The sequence below is a fragment of the Branchiostoma floridae genome, chromosome 19, assembly GCF_000003815.2.
Source record: "Branchiostoma floridae strain S238N-H82 chromosome 19, Bfl_VNyyK, whole genome shotgun sequence".
NCBI classification, from domain to species: Eukaryota; Metazoa; Chordata; class Leptocardii; order Amphioxiformes; family Branchiostomatidae; genus Branchiostoma; species Branchiostoma floridae.
Genome location: NC_049997.1, coordinates 16,688,748 through 16,714,296, shown reverse-complemented (window position 1 = coordinate 16,714,296; position 25,549 = coordinate 16,688,748). Strand labels below are relative to the sequence as shown.

General features: G+C 40.8%; 1 protein-coding gene across 1 annotated transcript; it reads left to right on the top strand.

Moving 5' to 3' along the window:
• The first annotated feature begins 8,002 nt into the window (after positions 1-8,002).
• On the top strand, positions 8,003-11,303 carry LOC118406805 (cytochrome P450 1A1-like). Its single transcript, XM_035807147.1, has one exon. It carries the CDS (start codon positions 8,821-8,823, stop codon positions 10,330-10,332), a length of 1,512 nt encoding a protein of 503 aa, XP_035663040.1. The 5' UTR covers positions 8,003-8,820; the 3' UTR covers positions 10,333-11,303.
• The last annotated feature ends 14,246 nt before the right edge of the window (positions 11,304-25,549 follow it).

Sequence of the window (25,549 nt, the reverse complement as noted above, 5' to 3'; positions counted from 1 at the left end):
TGTACGTTTTTTTTTAGTCTTTTTTATCGGGCTTTCTATTTTGTATTTTATCTTATCTGTGTCAAAACCTAACGTACTTCAATACAAATGACAAAATAGAAAGCCCGATAAAAAAGACTAAAAAAAAACGTTCAAAAAACAGCCGAAGCCTAACCTCTGCTTGGAGAGTAACGATACACAAACGGATGACGCCACGTTTTGTTTATAACTATGACGACATGGTATGAGATAAGACAGTCTTACTGACCAACTAAAAGTTTATAGTACCTACCTTTCTAGATCATTACCTTCTTGCTTGTTAGTAATAACTCCTTGATATACACTATTTCCTAGAAAAACTACAGATGACTCATAAAGGACCCCAAATCACCGTTTTAGATGACATTTATCAAATACAAAGTTATAAAGTTTCCATGACTGCCTCTACTCTACTCACTGGGTGTCGTGGAGACAAAAAGCAGATTGCCAAGCTCATTATAACAATAATCATCAATAAATCGATGATAGTTATTGGTTTGGACGTAGTCTATGCTTAAGCCAACACACCATGGGGTAATTGTGGGGTAGGTTTGAGAGTCATACTCCCAAAACGATTAAAACTAATTATGATGTAAATTTTTCTGTCCAATTCAAAGTCCTCTCCAATAATGCACATTATCTTAGGACAACATACGCCAGTAGATTTTTCCTACCATATCTTTACATTATAAGATAGATCAACCCTTTGCCTATCTAGCTAGCCTAAAGTGTATCGAAATAATTAATCCACTCCAGGAGACATTCCAGTGAATAGTATATGTTTTTGTTTACACCAGGGGGTCTATTTTGAGATGGTTTCAGAAATTCATCGGACCTTATGCAACTTGAAATGACAAACAATGAAGCAAATATACAGGAAAGTCGTCGTTCGTGTCATTTACATAAAAAATTTTATTCTCGGGAATACTTTCAATCTTGGGGCCAAAATCTTACATAAAGGTCCTTTTAAAGCGCAAAAATAAACAAACATATGACTTCCCTATAGGGTCATTGACTTCATATTGGCTGGCATTGTTACGACGGTTTTGTAAGCGAAGCATTAGCACTAAAAAGTAGTGAGGTTATTTCGTAATCTACTTTGTCTACATCGTTTGGGGGTTGTCAAAAACGTGTGGCTAAAACTAAGTGGACCAAAAGAAATGTTATTGTGTTTCTTTGTCGCATCTCGTTAAATTGAACGAGATAGCGATCGCTATCTTTTTGTGGGGGATAAATTTTGTCGGTTGTGCCTCGGGTTTTGTCGGCGTTCTTTTTATCTCTGTCCGTCGGTAACTCTACTGTAGCTCGGTCCCTCACGCTACACAAAATATTCTGCATATTTCACGCTTGTCGATCACCAATTATCGGTAATTAACTTACCTGGGTAGTACCGAACTCACGCGATCGCCCACAACCGCACGCAATCTCGAAACATGAGAAGACACAAGGACTAAGTTCCCAGGCCTTCTTTTCACGTCTTACAAGAAACTTACGACTGCTCCTTAAATCTACGGATCTCAGAGATCACAACTTCTTATATCTAATTACAAGAAGTGTCTGGGAGGACAAAATGGGCTAAATCGTTTAGAATTCAGCGTTCAAAAGAGGCATGCTGCTTATTTTGTTTGCTTAGATCTTTTTGTTTTCTGATATAATGTGGGTATTGTTCTTTGTCGACCTCTGAAAAGTGTGCCCCCGAGCTAACGTTGCCTTCGCACGATATACGGCGCTATCTTTGACAAAAATCATGAGCATAGACTGACAGATACCTATCCAGGCCCGCATAAATGAATTTCAAGAATGTATTTTTGTTTCGCTACTGCCCCTTGCGGACTCGCGACGTGTTTTTGGTAACGTACGGTTCAGTAGCTTCATAACCATCGCATAAACATATGTGTGTCAGAAATATGAAATTACGGCAAAATTGTGAATGAAACATCGTAAAAGAAGTTCCTGTATCGTTCTTGTGGTTGCACTGCCATACTGTTTATGTGAAAACAATAACGTTTTTGTTAGACCTTGTGTTTTGTGTATTGTATGTAGCTGTCAGACTGTGCTATGATTGATGATAGGTGGACAGTGGTGTCATATTTTGACGCCTTTCCTGACTTTGTAGTTCGCACGAATGTCACTGGTAACTATATGTGCAGGACAGGGTATCGTACCTGTACTAAAGCACGAACAGCATACAGGTAACTACAGGTCAAAATACTGGTACATCACAGTACCGGTACTATAAATAAATGGACTTATACTCAAGTGTATAACTTGTTTACTTATTCTTTTGTTTGTTTGTTTTCTGTTTATTTTTGCAATTATATACCCGGTAAACTGCCTTATGTAGTAACACACTAGGTTTGTACGGAACAGTACAAGCTGCATATCTGGACGGATTTATTTGATGGACTCACACAAGGAAGGACCCATCCCTACTGTTTTCGATAAGTGTCGTGTGTTGATTAGCCTGGATTCCATACCCCAACCTCAAGATATATCTTTCGTGTTGGGGTCTGGCAACATGGCTGTAGAAAGGTTCTCGAAGGCCCGTTGATCAGTGGGAGGAGAACCTAGGATTGATGACCACTCTCACCACAGGTAGCCAGCTACAACACACCACAGTTGGTCAGCAGGCTATCACAGTTGTAGCGAATCAGCTAAGGTATGGATTCAAAAAGGACAGTTGGGGGTCTTTAACCAATCATGGCAGGGGTGTAATTACCTCCTGCTGATCCTGTGTTGTTCTATTGGTGGGGTTTTTTGCCCACTATAAGGTGCAAAATTGAGAAGAGTTCCTATCCCATCCGGCCAGACCCCTGCACGATAGATACTTGAGATCGGGCTGGGGTTTGGTAACCAGGCTATGTGTTGATGTGCCGCTCCTCAAACACGGGACCTCTATTTACATATTGTTAAAACATCCTATCCGAGTGACGGCACTAACCGAAGCTAGTAACATATTTTCACCTGACAGAAGAGGGAAAAGTCGTGTAAAGAGCATTTACTAAGGACACAAGATCGATGGCACATCAACGGATTCGAACCCCAAACCTCTGGGAATCGAACACCCTGCCGACACCACAATATTTTTAATGAAAACGTGTTATTACGCCACCCGAACGATAAAAATAAGCACTGTAAAAAAGGATGAAAACATTGTATGGGAAGTAAAATCATCACCATCTTTGAATTGAGACCCTCTCAAGACCAAGAATTCTCTACGTGATATGGTACACAGAACATCCCATAATATTCTGACATTTCGTACAGAGCAACCCATAATATTCTCTACACCCTACACCACCCTAGCCTTCATAGCAGGCTCTCTGTGGTCCTTTTCAGTCTTTCTTTGGTTTATAATACACTTGCTGGCCATTTCTTTTTATGTACCGGGTCGCTTGACCATTGGCCTCGTACAAAAAGAAACGGCCAGCAAAAGTGTATCATGAGCAAAAAACGACGGAAAAGGACCCCAGAGAGCCTGCTATGGAGGCTAACACCACCCCTGGTTGCCTTTTGTGATCTTCTGAAATAGAGAATCTCCTCTAAAACCACCGTCTATACACCAGCAACATGTTGATGTCCTAGCTGCTAGAAAAAGTCGTTTTTTTAAAGAAAATTGCTGTCATCTAAGTGCCCTTCACCTTAGCAATAATGATACGTTTATGCATGTAAAGATTTCATTATGTGTGTGAAGAAAGCTGACATAATGGGGTGAAAGCTGTAACGCCCTTTTGCTTGGCACGATCTGAAACGTTCTGTGGCCTTTGGGACAATTTGCGGTCAGAGATCAAGGCCCATCATTGAAACTTCAATTGTAGGTTCTTCTAAGCCTTGTTAAACCCTTCTTACGTACTTAAAAGTGTCAGATATCGAAAACAAATATTAGTACAGCAACGTTACTGTCTGTTGTAAAGTCGTAAGAGTTCTTCTTAATTATTTCTACATAGATTTTTTCCAACATTCTGTTCCATAGATTTTGTGTGTCACCAATATTGAAAGCCTGTGTAATAATGAACTGATTTTTGACGAAAAAAAGGTGGCAAACAGTTAATGATGTTGTCTTTTCACAATGTTCTGAGTCCATATGATTTGCTTGAATCAGTATAAGCGCGTTGTTGTTTTCTGTGGGTCATGTGTAAATAATGCCGGCAGGGTTGGCTTTGATTTTACTGACAGCCGGCTATCAAGGCATTAACTGGCTCCAAAAAAATCGCGTGCGTACGTGGTTGACAGCGATTATTACGATATTAGATGCTAGTCAACACTTGGGCGGGCGAGATTTCGCAGCCCCCCATGCAAAAACAGCTGGTGTCACGGAAGCCGGGTCGTCTGTTTGAATGACTGCACCTGTTGCCGTTATGTGTCGATTTCAACCTGTTGCTTCGTGCCAATCGTTTTCAATATAGCCGGCCGCAACAGGTGGATATAGGGGGGAGGGGGGGGGGGCAGGTTAATTTGTTGTGTGGCTGTAAAGTTGTGTGGCTGGAGATTTCACACCACGAAAAGTGGCTAGAGGGACTGGCTACATGTACTAACACAACAGGTCTCTTTTTGACACGTTTGAAGTAAATGACATGATTACTTGACGTGCTCAAGGGTTAAATGCCCGTTTCCAGCGGGACTTGCACGCGATCGCTCCGCCGAGACAAAGGGGCCTTTTCCCACTTGCACGCAAGTAAACCGCGCCTGACCGCCCGCGAACAATGCACAGTATTTCCGGCCGCAGTCGAGCGCGAAACCCGTCTTTTTTTCTCTTCCTTTCATCTGGCTACCTGTTGCCTGCGGCCCTCGCTCCAACCGCCGTGACTCGCTTGGATTTAAGCGGCGCAGAGTCTATCCCCTCGCGCGGAGCGATTTGCGACGACCCCTCGTTTGCCGGATCACGGGCACCAAAGCGCGGCGCGCTGAAAAACCACTCCGCGACACCACCCGGTGTCACCGAGAACACGTCACCCGCACAATAACAGCATCGTTAACTCAGCATGGCAACTTTTTTGTGTACACAAAATAAAGGCCGGAGACGCATGCTTAAACGAGACAAGTCGTCACTCCATGTTTGACAGACGTACACTCAACCCGCCCCTGCTTAGCAAAGACTATCACCACTGTTCCTCGGACACTGAGACCACAGTACTTTGTAACTGGCCGCTCTACAACACACCAAGTCATTCAGCCACCGGCCACGATGCGTCAGTGTTTCCGACAGCAACCGAGCACAGAAAGCCCCCTCTGTTTGTTTGATACACAGACTACATCTAAAAATAACTCCCCCTCGACAACACCACTTCATCAAACGTGAAAAACTACTCAAGGAGGTAATAAAATGTTATCGCCTCGCATTGTTTCGACTCATGTATCTTAGGTTTGATTGTAGAGGGGGCTTTGAGAGCTTGTTAGGTTAAGACGGTGCTGCGATTATTCACTCGAAATGACGGCTTACTGTTGACACATCAAACGTTTAAAAAGTTATTAGAAGGACGCCGTTGTTAGCTATAGCTGTGAAGAGATGACTGCATTCTCAAGTACTGGAGTCATTTAGGGGTATCGAACGTACAAGCAAAGATGCAACGTCATGGTCACTTTAATCTTCCCTACAGCGACTTTTATGTATCTTGGTATTTAATTTTAAAAAATCTGTCTGAACGAAGTTGAACAATTTATCAGAAAATTGTCATTGAGAAAGATCCAGCCTCAGGCCCAATTTACACAAGGAAAATTGTTGGACGTACGGAAACAGCGTACGATGAATTTTATTCTTGTGTGTAAATCGACCCGTTGTGTCGTACGACGGAAATTTTTATGGCATGTCGTACGACACCTTCAAGTAGACATACGACGGTGAGAAAAATTTACACGTAGCAGCTGAAAGCATCGTACGACAGCCAACGTATGACTTCGTCGCGTGTCGTTGTCGTACGTGAGGCAACTTTTACAAAAGTCATCGTACGCCGTTTTCGTACGTACGTCCAATTTTCCTAGTATAAATCGATCCAACGTTTATAACAGGGTAATGAAAATATCTTACGAGGGAAACGTTTTTGACGGCTTTGACTTCTTGTTTGAACTTCTTGTCACAAGGACAGTGAGAAATGTATTTGTCGACCTTGTCACCTTTCGTGAATTTGATTCCAACACCATTTGATCGAATATCCGATCCCTATCCATCTCAATGGCCGAGACAAGCGTAATTCTTACAGTACGTGTTGTATCGCACGTACCGTCATTGCAACTATGGCGTCATCAAGAACAATATACGACCTGTTCTGTTGTCCTTTGTTTTTGATACATAGATATGAACATATCAGTATTGTCATCAGTAATATCATCATCATTCTTTAGTAGTTTGATTGAAAAGACTTTGTATACCAGGCGAGATAAAATCTCGTAGATAAAAATCACACGAAACCAGAGCTTTCCAAGTACGTCATAGACTGAAATTATCATACAAATCGGCTTCCGAATCTATTTATATCTGTCAATTTTTCCTATTTATTACAAAAAAGGGGCAAAGGGGTAAGGAAAATATTTGCTAGTCTTCCTCTAGAATTGATAAGTTGCTGACTATTAAAGTTGATTCTGTGGTATGTATTTATAAGACACGAACTAGACGTACTAGGTCAGAGTTACACTCACAGCAAACGTAAGGGGTACGCACGTTAAACAACGACTTCCTATCTCTGACAGTATGTAAATAATGACTATTCAAGCCGTCTCCTTTTCACCCTCTAGTTTCGTCCACATGTGCCCTTTTAGAGTATTCCATTCAGAGAATACAGGAGTTCCTTTTTTACTATTTTTTCTTGTAATTTAAACTTTTGAAGGTGGTAAAAACTTGAGAAATTGACTTTTGAATCGGAAAGCTCACTGTCATTTTCACCTAACCGAAAAAAAAGTTAAGCGTATTAGGTAATGGCTGGTGTACCCTGTATTTATAAACGTTGAAGATGTTTAAGTTATGTTGTAACCTGCATTTAGTCCAATATGGCAAAATTGTGTAAGGTATGGTCATGTTGATTTGATTATATGGATGGCATTCGCACGCGTTTCAATTTTCGGTTCAAACAAAATAAAAGATTTCCACTATACTGTAAGTCGTACAAAGCCGCTAAATAAAGAAGTCTATGCCGTAAACAGTAAAAAAATACTTTTAAAAAGGCTACTGATATCTTAGAATACCAGTCAGTCCCAAAGTCGAAAAAAGAAGACAAGATATAAGGACAAAAAATAAAACATCGGTTGTTCCGTATACCATAATCTGTGTTTTAGGTCATTTATTCAACCTTCTTGAGCACTTGAAACAATTTAGATTTCATTTTGAAGGCAACTTTTTAAAACTTTTTATTCACCCACTTGCATCAGATTTGAGTCCCCAGAGGATGTTATCGGTATAATCAAATCATAGTGGCCTAATTCTTCAAAAAGGGGGATGGGTTCATAGATATACACCTTCTATTCGCAGAAATTGTTTCAAAGAGAGAAAAAAAACACATTTAAGTTGTCCTATTCGGCACAAGGACAGAAAGCAATGCGACGGTAAGGGAAAAGGCGCGCCAGAATTAAACCCCATTGTTTGTGGTAGAGGTGGATTTCACACGTGCGTATATATTCAAGTCCGTATGATGTCCGTATGGGATGCGTAGCCTCTACCAGGCTCCACAGGTCGCCTGAAAATAGTAGAAAGTGTACAAATATAGACAGATAACATGCCAATGAGTATTGTTTGCGACCAGCTAACTCGTCTGTCACGTTTGTCCAGTTTCTACTATTTTTTCCAGCGACATGTGGAGCCTGGTCGAGGCTAAGAGGCCCATACGGACCTCATACGTAATGTATACGCACGTATGTACCCTCCTTTAGACTGCGAAGTGGTCAACTGCACGCGACGGGTCGAAGCGGTTCACCTACAAAACCGCCCCGCCCCCCGAGCCCGTTATCGATACAACATCGATATATATCTGACAGGCACTCCCCGCACCGCAAAGTCATTAATCCACTTGTAAAATACCCTCAGCAAACAAGACCGTGTCACTAAAACCACAAACGCTCAGCGCTGGTGTTTTTAGAAGGAGAGAGAGAGAGAACACCTACAGAAGTGACGAGGGAGCTATTCGAGTAGTGGGAAAAGGGTGGATGTTGAAGGGAGGAGTTTGCGTAAAGGCTTAGGTGTATTTTCTAGGGAGTTCGCGTGTGGGTTCCTTCGCGGGAACTGGACACCGCGGCCTCGCACAATTGAGCACGGCCCGGGACAGAGAGAGGTGCTGTGAGATCACGCGACTACCGCCTTAGCACGCGAGCTAGTACAGTCTTAGTAGCGCCGGCCCTGCTGAAAACACGAACCCGTTTGACCCCGTGTGACACCTCATAGCCAAAACAGGACCTAACAGGTGGAGTCTACTCGGTTTGGGGTTCGATTCCCGGGAGGGAGGAGCGTTTGGAGATAAGAGGAGGACAGGTAGAGTCGCCTACAGGTGTAAGAAGAGTTGAGGACCGCCAGGGGCCAGGCACCCGCCGGCCATATCTTGTCATTCTGAGGAGATGAAGCGGTGATAGCCCATTTAAGTTTGGGGAACAGGCCCACCGACTACCCTTCTCACGCGATACCATGTGGCCGCACGCAAAAATTAGGTGGGGGTAAAAGATCCGGTTGCTTGCAGCATTCTCCATATAAATCTGAAGCGCTGCCGCGTTCCAGCGCACATCGTGGTACTACAGGAACTGTCAAGTATCGCTACGTGTAAGACGACGTCACGACAACACTACTTCAAGTAAGGGTGCAGTGCGACTACCCGTGCAGACGACACTATGGCAGCGGTAGCCACAGCGGCCTTGTTCGGGCTTTCTTATTTACAAGTTGTCTTGATTGCGGTGCTGCTCGTTCTCGTGGCCGCGGTGGTGGCGAGCAGTCTTCGGCAGAACACGCCATCTCTCCCGCCCGGACCCTGGGGTTTTCCCGTGGTCGGGATCTTCCCGGCTCTGGGTAGCCGGCCGCATCATGCCTTCTCGAGGATGGCCGAGAAGTACGGAGACGTCTTTCGCGTCAAGTTTGGGAGCCGGACTGTTATAATACTCAACGGCATAGACATGGTGAAGGACGCGTTTGTCAAGCAGTCCGCCTGCTTTGCCGGAAGACCGGCGCTGTACTCCTTCAAACAAGTGAAAAACGGCATCACCTTCAAAACGTACAGTCCATCTTGGGTGGCACGGAAGAAAGTCACGGTCGGAGCTCTAAAGGGTTTCGTCAACGGTCGAGTCGGAGCGCTCACGGCGTCGGCAGAGACTATGATCACCGAGGAGGCACAAGAACTTGCCCGGGTGTTCTTGTCGAAGAGCGGGCAGCCGAGTAACCCGGAGGAGTACGCACACACCGCCGTAGCTAACGTCGTGTGCGCGCTGTGCTTCGGCAAGCGGTACGAGCACGGCGACCAAGAGTTCCGCCAACTTCTGCGGAACACGGAAAAGTTCCGGCAGGCCATCGGGGCGGGTAACCCCGCCGACTTCATGCCCTGGCTTCGCTTCTTCCCCAACAAGAACATGAAACTGTTCAAGGAGGCCATGGAGTCGTCGACGCAGCTTTTCGACAAGCACATCAACGCTCATCTCCAGACGTACGATCCCTCGGTGATCAGAGACATCGCCGACGCGCTGATCTACAACATGCGGGAGAACAAGGAGGCTGGATTGACCGACGAATTCGTCCTGGAGTGTGTCATCGACATCTTTGGCGCAGGACAGGACACTACATCCCAGATGTTGCACTGGGCCTTCCTCTACATGCTAGTTTTCCCGGACGTACAGGCTCGAGTCCAGCGGGAGATCGACGGAGTGGTCGGACGGGAGAGGGCGCCGACCCTCGCCGACGAGGCGAGCTTGCCCTACACGGTGGCGGTGATTCAAGAGATCGTTCGTCACACCGGAGTCGTCCCCATGTCGATCCCCCACCTCACCACCAAGGATACACAGCTTCACGGCTACACCCTACCGAAGGATACCATCGTGTTCGCGAACCTGTTTTCCGTCGGGCACGATCGCAGGATCTGGGGGGACCCGAGCAGCTTCCGTCCCGAGCGTTTCCTGGACCCGAGCGGTACAACCCTCGACCCCGCCGCCGTCGAGAAGAACCTTCCGTTCTCCGCAGGGAAACGTCGCTGTCCCGGAGAACACCTCGCCAAGCAGGAGATGTTCCTCTTCTTCTCCATCCTCCTCCAACAGTGTAGCTTCGAGCGAGTCAACGGTACGGCGTCACCAACCTTGGAAGGTACGTTCGGACTAGTCATGCGGCCACAGCCCTACAGTATGATCGTACGTCCGAGGTAAACTCTTATCTTTACCGCACTATCCGCACCGTGTGCCGTTCTATTTCCTTATACAACGTTGAGCAAGTTCAAAGCAAAACGTACTGTATCGTTTTAACAAGACTAAGATAAGAAAGGCCTGACGTGAGGACACAGTCCGCTTGAAGAAAAAATCTAGGTCAAACTTCTGACGAAAACAACCACTGTAAACAGTAGTGCATGAAAGGAGGGTGAAAACTAAGCTCAGTAAACGGAATCCCCAACACACAAAAAAATCGCGGGAAGAGGGACACTCACATACCATCGAATCCACCAAGCGTGTTATTTACAGAAGTATACAAGAAGGGATACTAAAAATCAACCAACGAACAAACTACGTCCACAAAACAACTCCTACAGAATTTGCAGCAAAAAGTGTACGGAAAACTACCGGACGTAATTGAAAACAGCTTTGTTCGGACTCTGAGAAAATGATTGACATGGACATTGGACGTTTCAGTTTTGTCGGGATTTAAGTCGACTGGGGCGTGACTGGACTGTGTTTTCAGGTAGGGGTCAAATCATTTTCATCAACAACAAACTATCTTCCCGAAAACATGTGTTGCCTAGTGCCAGAACCAAGCTACGATTACAGGATACCTGAAAGTTGTCTATAGCATCCAAATGTCTTCCAAAATAACTGCCATGATACTCAAGTAATAATATTGCCAGAAGGAAAATGTATGAACACAAATTATGATATTTTCTTGGATTGATCGATAATCTTGTACGCTTTGTTTCTTTCAAATAGTCTTTCCGAAAACATGTGCTAGCTAGTACCAGAGCAAAGTTACGATAACAAGATGCCTAAAACATGTATATAGCATCCACATGTCTTCCAAAATAACTGGCATGATAATCAAGTAATAATATTGCCATAAGGAAAATGTATGAACACAAATTATAATATTTTCTTGGAATATCTTGTGCGCTTTGTTTCTATTAGATTGTCTTAAAAAAAATGTGCTAGCTAGTGTTGGAGCAAAGTTATGATCAGAAGATGCCTAAAACTTGTGTATAGCATCCAAATGTCTTCAAAAATAACCGCCATGAAAATCAAATATTAATATTGCCATAAGGAAGATGTATGAACACAATTTATAATATTTTCTTTGAATATCTCTTTACTCCGTGTTTTCTCTCTAATTTTGTGCGTGCGTAATGTAACTATGGAATCATATAAATGACACAATATGGATTTTATTGTTATGAAAACGCTTGTCAATAACCTTGTTATTTTATGCATTAATTTCAGTTTTAAACTTTACTTGATTGTACGTGTTTTGATTGATTTTGGTCAGTTGATGAATTTATTCTATTCATAGTCTACTTCTTAATCATTTAGATTACGGTCAAAAATTCGATAGTGCTTTTTGTCTTTTGTTTATTTTCCATAACTTCTAAATATGATCATCCGATATTAGGTGCGTTTTCTTGGTATTTGCTTTGTTAACACAAACTTTAAGTGGTAAAAAGAAGATATTTACAATATTCAGGACGCATTATCCAAGTGTTTATAACATTACTTTTATTTTCATTTCTTTATGTGTGCATAATGGTATGTCAGTTGTTATTGGATCGTCAATTGTACAATCGAGGTGAAGAAATAACAAAAAGCCATAACTAAATTATCGGTTTAAAGTATAATTTTGTAAAATTCTATCATGGTTTTAAGTAACACCTTGTAAAATTCTATCATAGTTTTACGGTATAACTTTGTAAAATTGTATTACTGTCCTACCAATGCGTTAATACACTGGAGTAATTTGTTTTGATGCTTCTTTCAATATATATCAAGCGGTCTGTGAAATTGTTTCTTCGTCATTATTTTTCATATCTCAGTTATGAAACAGAACATTGTCTATATATCTACCACCTGTGTGGACAAAGAACAATGGGGGCACACAACAGCGAACGGACAAAAACAATCACCCCAAAGAAAGCTGCACCCGTTCTAGTTGAAGTGTCATTTTTAATTATACCCTATGTCACTTGTGCCCCGACCCGCACCTAATCAGCTTCCGATTGGTTGACAGTAGTAATCTAATCACACCCAGCGGCTATATTGAGCACACAAACATCGTGGGAAAATATGACTTATTTTTCATACCAATAATCGCCAAACAACAGCGTATGAGAAAGATATTTCAGAATGAATTATATCATCAATGTTTTGTATATTATGTTCTTATTCTATCAAATCTATATCAATTTATCGAATTTATTTGTTCACTTTTAATTCAAATCGCAAAGAAATAAACTTCAAAACATGATAGGTTCTTCTTTGTTTTCCTCCCATGTTCTGAACAGTGTTCGTGACGAATTATGATTATCATTATTATTTTCATAACTTTATTCCTGGAGTGAGGAAAATGCAGGGAATGTCAATTTTTATCACTAAACAATAATTCGAAACTAAATAAATAAATGTAGCTTAATGAGAAGACTTGATATTTGCTCTGTCTTACTTGGAATAATCAATATTCAGGCAGTCTCATATGATGATGACAATGATGATAATAATAGAAGTAGTAAGAATAACAAGTATGAAACCAATTGATTCAGCCGTTCTTGAGATATCTTCTTCACAGACACACACACAAACGCTAGTGAAAATGTAACCTCCACGAATATTTCTTGCGGGCAATAAAAATGATAGATAAAGTGATATACAACTTTTGCTTCATCTTTTGATACAGTGTAAGACAAATTTCCCCACTTCTGCCTCTAATAGTTGCTATACTATAACTTCAATGTAGGGAATTATTATCTAATGTCATTGTGAAAATACCGTCTTTTCACTAGGACGGCGCTCTCGCCGCGCTCTCTCTGTGACCTCAAATTTGACAGATCGGTCAATGAATTGTACAGAAACAAATCTTCTTTTCAAGCTTTGTATGTTTTGTTGTCTTTTCAGCCACACTTCTACATTTTGTATGATGTGCCCAGTATGAAGTCATAGGTTACACACATGCACGTTCGTTTTAGGTCGCAGTGAGAGCGCAGCGCGATCGCCGTCTAATTAAAAAAGAGACGAGTTTGGCTGACTTTATCCTCTGTTTGTTTGACTCTAGTTTCTTTTTTCTCACGTCTTTCCACCTTTGTGGTCGTTACATTCATCCCCCAACCTTTGACAACAATGTTAGGGCTAAGCCGCTAGATCTGATAATGATACAGAACGTCTAAACGTGTAGGTCATGTTTGTATTTGGTCCATAATCGCTATGTAGTGATGCATGTCGCGAAATGATTGCCTCGAAAAGTGTATGCCCTTATGGTATATCTTATTTTACGGATATTTGTATTAAATTGTCCGTCAAAAAAATTATTCCTATGGATCCATATAACGTTATGTATATTCTGGGAAAGAAAGAAATTGACAAAGTCCTTTTATTGAAGTTTGGTTTGAATCACAACCGTTGGTTGAACCGTCGAAAGTTGTCGGTTGTTAGTTAATTCATTGATGAGGAAAAACTAAGGAAGCAAGTGATCAAATATAATTTCTAAGTCTGCTTTTCTGAAGACTTATTTCTCTATGGAAAATGACATCAGTTTATTCTGATTTTTAAATATCAAAATGCTTAATAATTAATTGCGTGTATTACTCAATTAAAGAGCGATGCTAGGACAATGGTTTGGAAATTGATGTAACAAATTATTACTTTATTGCGCAACAATTGTACAAGGTACCAAGCATAGCATCTACTATATAATGCTATACAGTTACAATTGTGAAGTGTTCCTCAAATGAGGGTACAGAGATCGAGGGAGGCCTACTACTGGCTACAACGGTTTCCCCTCAAGTATACGTTCTTCTACCAGACCAACAAGTCCATAAACATACGGTATCATTCAGATCTTTTGCCACACACTTGTCTAAACAATTATACAACAATACCTGAGAAAAAAACTTTGCTGTTTTATTAGTTGAAATTCTGTGTGTGGTTAAAAATATGCATAATAGTTTGTGAACGGTATCAGTTTTTCCCGCCTTGTGTTTTTTTTTTCTTCAAGCGTTGTGTCAGCAATGTCGAACGTAAACATTGGAATTATACCCCAACCATTAACCGTAATTACGCATTCAATTGCCACACAAAAGAAGTACTTATGCTCCTTATACTGACCCAACAATAGCTGTGAGAATCACACTAATCCAACGTTGGACTCTAGCGACGAAACGATCCCATATGGTTGCAGACGACATTTTTCTACACTTTTCCCGCCAATTCTAAGAATTACGTCACATATACAGACGACAGTAACACACAAAAAGCTGATTGCCGAGAAATTTTAACGTGTTTGAGTTAGAAAAATATTGTTTACTGTCAACAGGTGTGTTGTATTGTAGTAGATTGTTATCAGCTGAAGATATACGATATATATATCTTGCAGGGCCTGTATTGGAGAGATCTTTTGGCCGGATAAGGCAGTTAAATCGCTTGAGGGCACACTGCGATTTATCAAAACATTCAATCATATTTTTCTCCAGCATTTTTACATATGCAACCTTGTTTGAAAACCTATCACTCATTTCAAAGATTGGGCACTATTTAACTGACCTAAAATAACGTATAGGGGAAGAATATGCCACAAAATTTAATTTTTGAGGAACATATCGCTCAATTTTTATGTGAGTCCAAATTGATTATGACATAGCTACCTCTGTCACTTGTATACATTACCTCGTTCACGTAAGAAGTTTTAGACGATTTTTCAAGTGCATTTGATACATTTACGTGTATACATAAAGATGAAAGAACACAAGAGAGCAAGAAAGTACAAAACAATCCGTTTCTTAACTCGCAAATCACATGAAAAACCTTGAGAACAATGGACGCATAATAGGACTAGTGACACGTGTAGTTATCGGGTCAGGGGCTTTATTCTAATTATTACGGGTGATATGGCAGGAGTGCCAAAATGCCCCGGATGTGACCCACCTTTAGTTGTTGTTCCCGCACGCTAATTACTTCCGCCCGGCAGCATGACTCCTATAGAAACCGATCTGTCAACTTTTCTGTATGATATGATCAAGATAACCTCCGAGCAGATATTAGGAGGCTTCATATAGGAAGGTTCTTTGGGCACAGACAGGGAGTACTTACTTCCAACGTTTCGATGTCTATCAGGCACCATCATCAGGGTAGAATGACTGGAAACTACTCGTACTTCTTGCTGCTACTTATAGCCGATGTAGGTGGCGCTGCAGCAGCAAGAATGCCGCCCCAAACGTGACTCAGCTTGTATCCCCCCTCGTCTCTGTTCATGACTGGAACTGATTTTAGACATCGATTTTTTTACAGGTACAGGTGCACTTGCTACGAGAGTATTACAGGAATGTATCATGACTTCTATAGGAACCGATATGTCAACTATTCTATATGATATGATCAAGATATAACCTCCAAGCAGATAGTTGGGGGATTGATTTGAGCGTATTTTAGCGATGATTTTGCACGTTGTGCTATGTGGTTTTTTGCGGAAAGAGGTACACCTGCAAAGAGAGGTTTTTCTGTAAGATATAAGAACCAAACTTTTATCTATGAAATGATCAAGATAAAAATCTTCAAGCAGATACATGAAGGCTTTTTTGAGCGTATTTGGCGATGTTTTTGCATGTTAAGCTATGCGTTTTTTAGATACAGGTACACCTGCTAAGAGAGTATTACAGGAAGCTATCATGACTTCTATAGGAACCGATCTGTCAACTATTCTATATGATATGATCAAGATAATCAATCTCGAAGCAGATACATGAAGGCTTGTTTTCAGCATGCTTGGCGATGTTTTTGCACGTTTTTCTGGAACTATGTGTTTTTATAGATACAAGTACACCTGCTAAGAGAGTATCTTAGAAAGGTATCTGTAAATTCGGCGCATTTTGACAAAACATAATACAAAACTTAGTGGGATCGTGTGGTAAATCTGCCAGCAAGATAAAATACAAAATAGAAAGCCCGATAAAAACGACTAACAAAGAACGTTAAAAAAACAGCCGGAGCCTAACCTCTGCTTGGAGAGTAACTTTACATGACTTTCCTCACTCCACCCAGGTGTAAAAATGGGTACCTGACTACGGTTGGCGAGGTCAAAGGCAGTGGAAGGAGATGGATGGGCTCCACCTTCCAATACTGTGCCCTATAATACAAAATAGATAACAACGCACTGCCCCTATGGCATAAAAAAAGGCTATTGGACTACCATTATCACCTGTTTGTACGTTGTATATGGCATTATTGAAATAAGTTATCGACGTGAGTTAAGTACTACATTGTCCTTGTCTGTCCTACCAGGAAACAAAACAAAACAAAACAAAAAACTTAATAAACAAACATTGTAAGATACTTTAAAAACAAATAAGCCGACTTGTCAACTCAATTGTATAATCTTCAAGCAGTTGAATTCGAAGTTACACTCAGTCTGTTCTATGCGTACTTCTTCCAAAGGCATTTTATAAATCCTTCTACAGTACACATATGTATAGTGGTCTTCCGTACGAGTAGAAGGGAGATAAAGAAAGTGAACAACTCAGTTCAGTTCAGTTCATCCTCATATGAGGTGCCATTAACAATGTCTAACCATGCATCTCTATCTAGCATGGCGGCTAGCAAGTTGTAGTCCTTTAAACCGACCTCCTCCTCCAAAACAACTAGAGGGACGTAGATAATGCTTTAGAACACACGTAAGCCACTAATTTTCTTGTTAGTTACTGCACACGACTTGTTTGTTCACTATTTAGCCAAACGGTCAAATAGACCGGCCCTTACGTAGTTTATCATTGTACAACAAAGCCATGTGTATATTTACATATCCTCCGGGTATGCTTAATTCATTCCAATATAGCAGCGATTCTCGCCAAGTGGTAAACTAAATAGTGTATCAATCACTTGTTCTATTGGCGTACTCGGCGTGATGAAAGCATTACAAGACTGTTCGGAACACTAGACGCCGAAGTACGGACCCGAATTACAACGTAGTGAAGGTGGTATCTCACTGCACTTGGGGCAGCGAAGCGGCACTGCGGGGTTCAAATTCGTTCACTGCGGCACTGTTGTGTTATTTTCTCCGATTTTATTTTGTAATCTAGATATTGCGTCATAAGTAAAAGTATGACTTACAAGACAGCAACATTCACAAAACGTATTGTTCTTTATCTCTGGATTTCCTTGAGTAATCTTTCGAACCCCGCATTACCACACCGGTGCCCCAAGTGCACTGAGATGTCACCTTACGAATAATCGAGCTCAACATTTGGAGCAATACCAAAGTACTTTAGGTGATAGATTGAGAATAGAAACAAACCAGGGCTTAATGAAGAACAACTTGGTTATGTAAAAACTACAAGCGAATTGAGTAACGTCTGTTAATTTTGTCAGTTATTATTCGCGTCTTTTGTTTTTCTTGTCTTTAAATCAACCATACGATATCTATGTCGTACGATTTTTATGTCGTACGAGTTTGATGTCGAACAATTTTGATGTCGTATGATTTTGATGTCGTACGATGTTGATGTCGTATGATTTTGCTGTCATACGATTGTGATGTCGTAAGGGTTTGATGTCATACATGTCTAATGTCGTTTAAATTTGATGTCGCACGATTGTGAGGTCGCACGACTTTGATTCCGTACGATTGTGATGTCGTACGATTTTCGAGCAGACTTAAATATAAGAGAAGATTTTGCCAACAGGGATCAAAGATATGATAAGATCTTCGTTAACAACACATCTGAATTTTACACAACACATACAAGACTATCTCAAGAACGCCCCCGACCAGTTTACAACCCCACGACGATCGAACGACGAATGCAACAGCGTCCCAACTTATCAACTTTCCCAATACGATAACACACACTTCAGGGCAAACATTCGTGGCTTTTGTCGTCAATTATGTATAGTACTGTTGTCGACAGTAACTTATATATTTACTTATGGACAGTGACAACTTTTAACGGGGCGATATATCAAAATCATATTCAATTTGAAAAACCATTGGAAACTACCCAGTCGATTTATGTGTTACTTTCCTTCTTGTACGCGAAGAGTTCAACAAAAAGGAGAATATATACGTTTTTCTTCTAAGTGTTTATCTTGATGAAAAACGAAGATATTGTTTTGGCTTTGTCTGTTTGTGTGACTGTGCTTGTCTGTCTGTGTGTTTGTGCTTCAGGATTTTTGTAGTCAGCATAACTTTAGAACCTCTGGATGGATTGTAAGGATATTTGTAAGTAGATAGCAGTTGGGAAGACGAAGGTCAAGGTCGATTTTTGGCCGCCTGGTTTTATAAGTGGATATTTTGTTTCGTGGTTCTGTGGGCCTGAGTTCGATTGTAGCGATGTCTCACTAGAGCCGGCCCCAGCTCGAACATGTTGTAATGATATGATATGATAATCTTTATTGCATATTCATGCCCGAGGGCTAAATGCACAAAGGGACCACATATGGTCTTATGGATGCAGAGGAAAAAAGAAACTAGACTTATATAAAGATTTTAAACTAGTCTAAATGGAAAAGGAACTAAGACACTATGTATTACAATCTCTAATGACTGCATCTAACATGTAATAAGGGATTGCATTCGTCATTTTCGGATGGTGGCGTAAAACCGGCAGCCCAGTGTTTGAAGGTTTGAAGTCAAGCATAAGCCTCAAGTTCGAGTTGCAATTAATTAAAAATCAAACCCTTCGGAATAAAATGTAAATTATATATAGAAGGCATTATATAATCTGGGAATCGAACGCTGGCCCCACAGTGTTGTACAAAATTTGGGCTCTGTGTACATGCAAGACGATAATAGGATATGGGAATCGAACATAGCACCCCAAGTGCGGAATAAACTTTGGACTCCATAAAAGAAGGAATTATAATCTGGGAGTCAAACCCTGGTTCACTTGGGCGGAATGACATTTTGGAAATATAGAAGGAACTATAATTTGGAAATCGAATCCAGTTTTCCCCTTTTATGGAAAAAATTGAACCCTACACAGAATACGTTATATAACGAAGTGCGGAAATAAAGTTTAGACTATATATCGAACGAAATACAGTATAAGACTCGAACTCTGGATCCTTAGTTCGGAATGAAATTTGTACTCTGAATAAAAAGGAATTATAATGTGGTAATTGAACCATGGTACCCCAGTGCAGAATGAAATCTGTACTATATATGCATAGAAGGAATTATAGTATGAGAATCGAACTTCTATGGAATAAAACTTGGACTCTTCATCAGGATTTAGTTATAATTTGAGAATCGAACCATGGTCCACAAGTGCAGCATAAAATTTGTTCTCCATATAAGAAGGAATCATCATTTGAGATTCGTACCCTGGTATCCATATGTGGAATAAAATTTGGACATAAGAAGGAATTATAATCTTGGAATCGAACCCTGTACCCCTAGTGCTGAATCATAACAGTGTCTACTGAAGCGACTGCCTATACTCGTGAGAAAGAGAATCTTCCCACACCGACTCAACACGACCGATCACCCCTCGACCCGGCAGCCAACCAGGGACGATGATTAAGAAAATAAGCTGAGGTCCACGAAGTCGAATTCAAATCTCTAGAGTCCGTTAAATAACGGCTTCTTGACGCCGAAAAATAAGCTATCCTGATGGCTGATATAGCCGCGGGCATGCCACACGCACGGACCAGTCTATCATCGCAGAAACACTCTGTTTATATAGTTGCTGAGAAATATGCGCTGCAGATTAGTTAGTGATTACATCAACGGTCAATTTTATCCCACATTGGTGTCGCTTAGAGCTACGAGAGGTTGGTAACTATAGTTACAACGTCATAACAAGTGCTCTTTAAAGTTTTATCTCGACAGTTTTGTCATTTTCCCACCGTGGTGTTTCGGATGTGGCGGGGAAGGCAAGCCAGGGGTATCCACTAAAACTAACGAGGTTTCGGTGATGTTGTCCAGGTACAAGCTTGTTTCAGCTATGTGTGTATACATGGGCAGTATGGGGGTGAAATCTACACCGGTATTGTGCGTTCCTGGAGGAATGTTTAGCGAAAATCAGTCTTGTACATATTCCACATGTACAGCACCATGTGCAATACACGGGGTTCTCCGAATTCACGGCCCCATCCTAAAATACAAGTGCGACCCTAAACCGATCACCGAGAGTGAAATCGACAAAAAAAAAGAGAAAGAAGATATTTGTGTGTCTGACATGGAATGAATTTTAATAATAACTACCTTGACTGATTAAAAAAGAGAGATTTCTAACCACCTGAGAAGTATTAAAATTACACCAAAAATACCCAATAGTTGAAATGAAATCGACAGATAAATGTAAAATAATTATTTTGTGTCAATCTTAAATAGATTATCACAATCTGAATTGGTTTTAATAAAGAAATGTGCATGGAAAAATACTCATAGTTGGAACTAAAACGACAGATATCGTAAAAGAATTATTTTTGTGTCAAGCTGGAACAGATTACCACAATCTGAATCGAAATAAAATAAAGAAACTTAAACCAATTAAGAAGTATTAAATCTACACTGAAGGCTAAAAAGTTATCGACAGACACCGATAAATATTGAAAGAAATATTGAAAGAAATATCTTGTTTTAGTCTGCATTATGTGATTACAACCTCAGCCGACGTAAAATGAATGAAATTAATTTCTCCATCTGAAGATAATGAAACGTACACGTAAATATACCAATATTTTTAATGAAATTGGCAGATAACCGTAAGAGAAAACAGATATTTCTGGATTGAAGGAAAGAAGGAATTTCTCTATCAGCTAAGGATGAAATGCACACGGGCAAAAAATACCTCTATCTTACCACACACGTAAGTTCTCTTTATCATAAACATTCGACTCACCCATTGGATGAGAAACGTATGCTTTTCGTCCGTCATCCAATAACCGCTTCTGACACAGAAAACAAATAAACACCTCGCGCTACGCTTTCATTTCTAGATAACACGTAGTCCAGGTTATAGAAAGCAGATGATAGAAAAAGGGGGTCAGTCAGCTTCAATTTGCCATTTTGGCATTTTCTAGGGCATTCGTAATCCCTAACCTAAACCTCCTGCCGCTTAACTCTAATTAAATTAGGAGTGTTAAACTGTGAGGGTCATTTCTTAAGCTCTAAATGACCTCATTTTCTTAGAATGTCAACATAAGTGTGTACGTTACTGGTGCGTTGTAGTTTATATCTGTTCGGGTTTATTGTTCTTTGACTAAGTATACAAACTATCAGAAGTAAAGACCCGGTGTAGCGGCGAAAAGTCTACCCTTGGTCAAAATTGTACCCCAGGGTATAATCTAGAATAGAATGTACGGGGTTTAAGAATTTTGTTTGGTTGTTACACCGGTAAATTGTGAGAATCAAAGCCAAAGGACATGAGACGTTATCAAAAAGTTCGCGGCCTAGCCCAGAAAAGACTCGAATTTCGTTGTTATTAGGTTGATAGCCTTTTATGAATGTTTTTGAAAATTTCAAATCATTGTGATCATTACTTTGCAGGCGACACCCTTTTCAAAATCGGTAACGTTAGCTAAAAGAGAACGGCAATTGAGCTACGACCTGAAGTGTGCGGGTCAACTTTATCTCTGCTTAAAAAAAGATACCCACTTCTTTCTAAAGCTTAATAGAAATACAAAGGGATTTCTAATCAAACAGTTTGACAATGTCTTCGCAGATTTCAGTTCACAATTTACCCTTTTTTTCTCTTGCATGCCATTTACCTACTGTATTTCAGAAGCTCGTCGAATGGAAAGTAATGACCGCAATGATTGAAAATTTGGTGGATAATCATATTGATTTAAAAAGAAAACTTTATACTATAGAATGATGCCCAGCGATTTGAGTTGTGGGCCCTATTTCTTGAAGGCTCAAAATTTATTGAGTACCCCTCGTAAATAACCCAACCAGAGAAGATGGGGTTACGAAGGCTTCTCTAGCCTGGTTACCAAACCCCAGCCCGATCTCAAGTATCTATCGTGCAGGGCGGGTCTGGCCGGATGGGATAGGCCGGGTTCTCAATTATAGTGGGCTGTGGGCAAAAAAAACTCCACCAATAGAACAGCAGCAGGATCAGCAGGAGGTACTACACCCCTACCATGATTGGTTAAAGACCCCCAACTGTATTTTTTGAATCCATAACAGTGACCACCAAGTACCTGATTCGCTACTGTGATAGCCTGCTGACCAACTGTGGTGTGTTGAGCTGGCTACCTGTGGTGAGAGTGGTCATCAATCCTAGGTTCTCCTCCCTCTGATCAAGGGCCTTCGAGAACATTTCTACAGCCATCCTTCCAGACCCCAACACAAAAGATATTTTTGAGGTTGGGGTATGGTATCCAGGCTAAGGCTTCTCGGTAACATCCACATAAACCACTGCACCAGAGATCCCATAAAATCTTGTGAAAACAAATAGCAAATTAACCCTAAACTGGTTCAAACAGTAAAACAGTTTTATGTTGAGCAATCTACACCATCTATAAACATTTACTGAAATGAAGATTGATGCAACCTAGAGACCTGGACATTAGGTAAATGTGGTATAAGTTAGGTATACGTGTGGTATAGGTGTGGTATACGTCGTGCGATCGTCGTACGATTTTGATGCCATAGGATTTCCAAGTAGGCCGTGACAGAACCAACCACCGACATGGATCCAAAACAGGATTTTGTGTACCACTACCAAGGCAGCTGAACTTTCTTTGCATGAGACGTACATTTTTGTCCTCCATGATGCCCAAAGTTAGCGATCGTACGACGATCACACAACCTATTTGACCACACACTTAGGTCACTTCCGTCGTACGATTGTACTTGAAGACTACTTCTTGTTTTTGTCTGACCTAGAAAATTGGTATATCTACCAGTTTATCAGTCATTTTGTACATCAGAACTGGATATTCTTCTTTCTTCTGCCTTCAAGTGACATCTACGCACTGCAGTTCTGTTTTCATTTTGGTAACACTAGCATCATCCCTGTCGTAATTGTTCGTGCAGAATCTTGAAGTCACCAAGTCACCAACGTTCAGCAGTGAGGCAACCAACTAACCGCAACTTCAGTTGAATACTGTAAATGCAAGAACTTTCGCGGTGGTTTAATGTTCGCGTCTTTGTGCTGGCCGCTTCACCGCGAACATTTTTCCATGGCAGTATGATGCTACCGCGAACTTAAAACCACCGCAAAAAGCCTTTTTTCCTGCTAACGCGAAATTAAATCCCCGCGAACTTAAATGCATTTACAGTACCCCATAAGGGTAAAGCTCTGATCAACTCGACTTAAACAGGGGGCAAGTAAATCGCCCAGTGCTGTCGTTACAAGTGACGTTAACGACATAAACAGACGGCTTAAAGGCGGCCTTTTCGCCGCGGTCGCGGCCTTTTCGCCGCGGTCCCTGCACGCAATCTTAAGATTGACCTAGATTTACCGTCTTCTACGACGTCTTGTCACCTAAGAACCATATGTTCTTAGAGCTCCTTCGACAACTGGACACTAGAACAACAATAACATTCTGATAAGAAAGTACTGCGTTTACAACTAAATTTTTACTTTTCCAAATGGCGAATTGAAATTTTTTATTGTAGGGTCTTCTACTATCCTAGCTGAGGATGTACAAAGAGTCTTTATATTCAAGGAGCTCCTTGGTCAGTTTTTTTTAAATTCGTTACCTATTAATGAATATTAGATACAAACTTAGGAGGTTATATGAAATATAAGAGAGCTTAATTTGAAAATGTACGAACGGATTGCACACTTTAAATTGACAATGATAATAATAAATCATAAACATGTCTTCAACATCGTCGTTGTTGTAAGATATGGCTGGCCTCTAGATCAACAACTAACTTTAACTGTTTAAAATGGCGAACATAGATTTTTCAATTTGTAGTCTCTTAGCTGTCGTAGCCATAGAAATTCGTTGATTTCGAAAAAGACTTTGACATATATTTATATAGTTATGTATCCAGAAAGAAATGTCAGTGACTCTAGTTATTTTAGAGAGGACATTCTAGCTGAATTGTCTTATAACGTTTCCTATTGGACGACTGAAATGGTCTTCATTCATAGTATAAAAGAACTGTTTCTTCCAGGTCACTTCAGTGTCACTGACGAAGGATAGTGGATTCTATCCGAAACGTCTGACCGTTTCCAAAACCATATCCAGTTGCTTGAGTAACTATTTTTTGGCGACATTCTAGTTATTTTAGGAGGGGATTTTCTACATAGTATCTATGTGGGGGACAAGTGCAAAACCGTTCCCAATAAACGGCCTTAGCCCGTTATACAGACTTTTATCCTTTCAATTACCGCTGGGCGACTTGGACGGCGCCGCTGGATTCTCGGGGTGCCCCTTATCAGAACATTTCCCTCCCCCGCTAGGGTTTCAAGCTATAAGGCCACAGCAAGTAAATTTTATGGATGACGTGCAGACTGCAAAATAGTGAGATAGCGCGAAAAAAACAAGATGGGTAAAGAAAAAAGATACAAGATGTCTACATTTTCAAAATAGACACCATAAACATCGTAACAAGATTTGAAGTGACGTGACATCACAGCTAAAAAGGCATCACAGCTAAAAATGCATTCATTCCTGTAGTGAACTAGTGTGGTAAAAGTGAGACTAGTGTGGTACACTTGCCAAACTGGCAACTATATTTATGGCTTCCATATTCGTGGCACTTTTACAACTATCCCACAAGTTTTTACTTCTGCAACTATAGTCATGGCTAGTATCACTTCTACAAGTATGATTATCAGGCTACAACACAACATGTTTGCCTATTTTGGTCTATCTGACCATCCCCGAAGAGGAAAAAGGCGTTTTTTTCTGAAATCATGCGAAAATTAATGAGCGCTTGATGTCATCCATAAAATTTACATGCTGTGGCCTAAGTCCGACCTCCCAACCTCCCTAAACACCCAGCTAATTAGATAAAAAGAATTGGTGCAAAATTTATCTCTATTCTGAGAAGACAGGGGATTGGGAACGGATTAAAGGAAAAGGCTTGGTTACCTCGCTTTTATTTTGTTAAAAGATAAACTAGCTTATGGAAATATAGCAACACGGGTATATTGAATCCTCTATTAATTTATGTTCTTGTTTGTGTGATTTTAGAGGTCTGAGTTGTAGCCTGGATGGCCGACTGTTTCCAGGGCCTGCATAGACCAACTCCTCGGCTTTAGGACTAAAATGCCCCTAAGGAAAT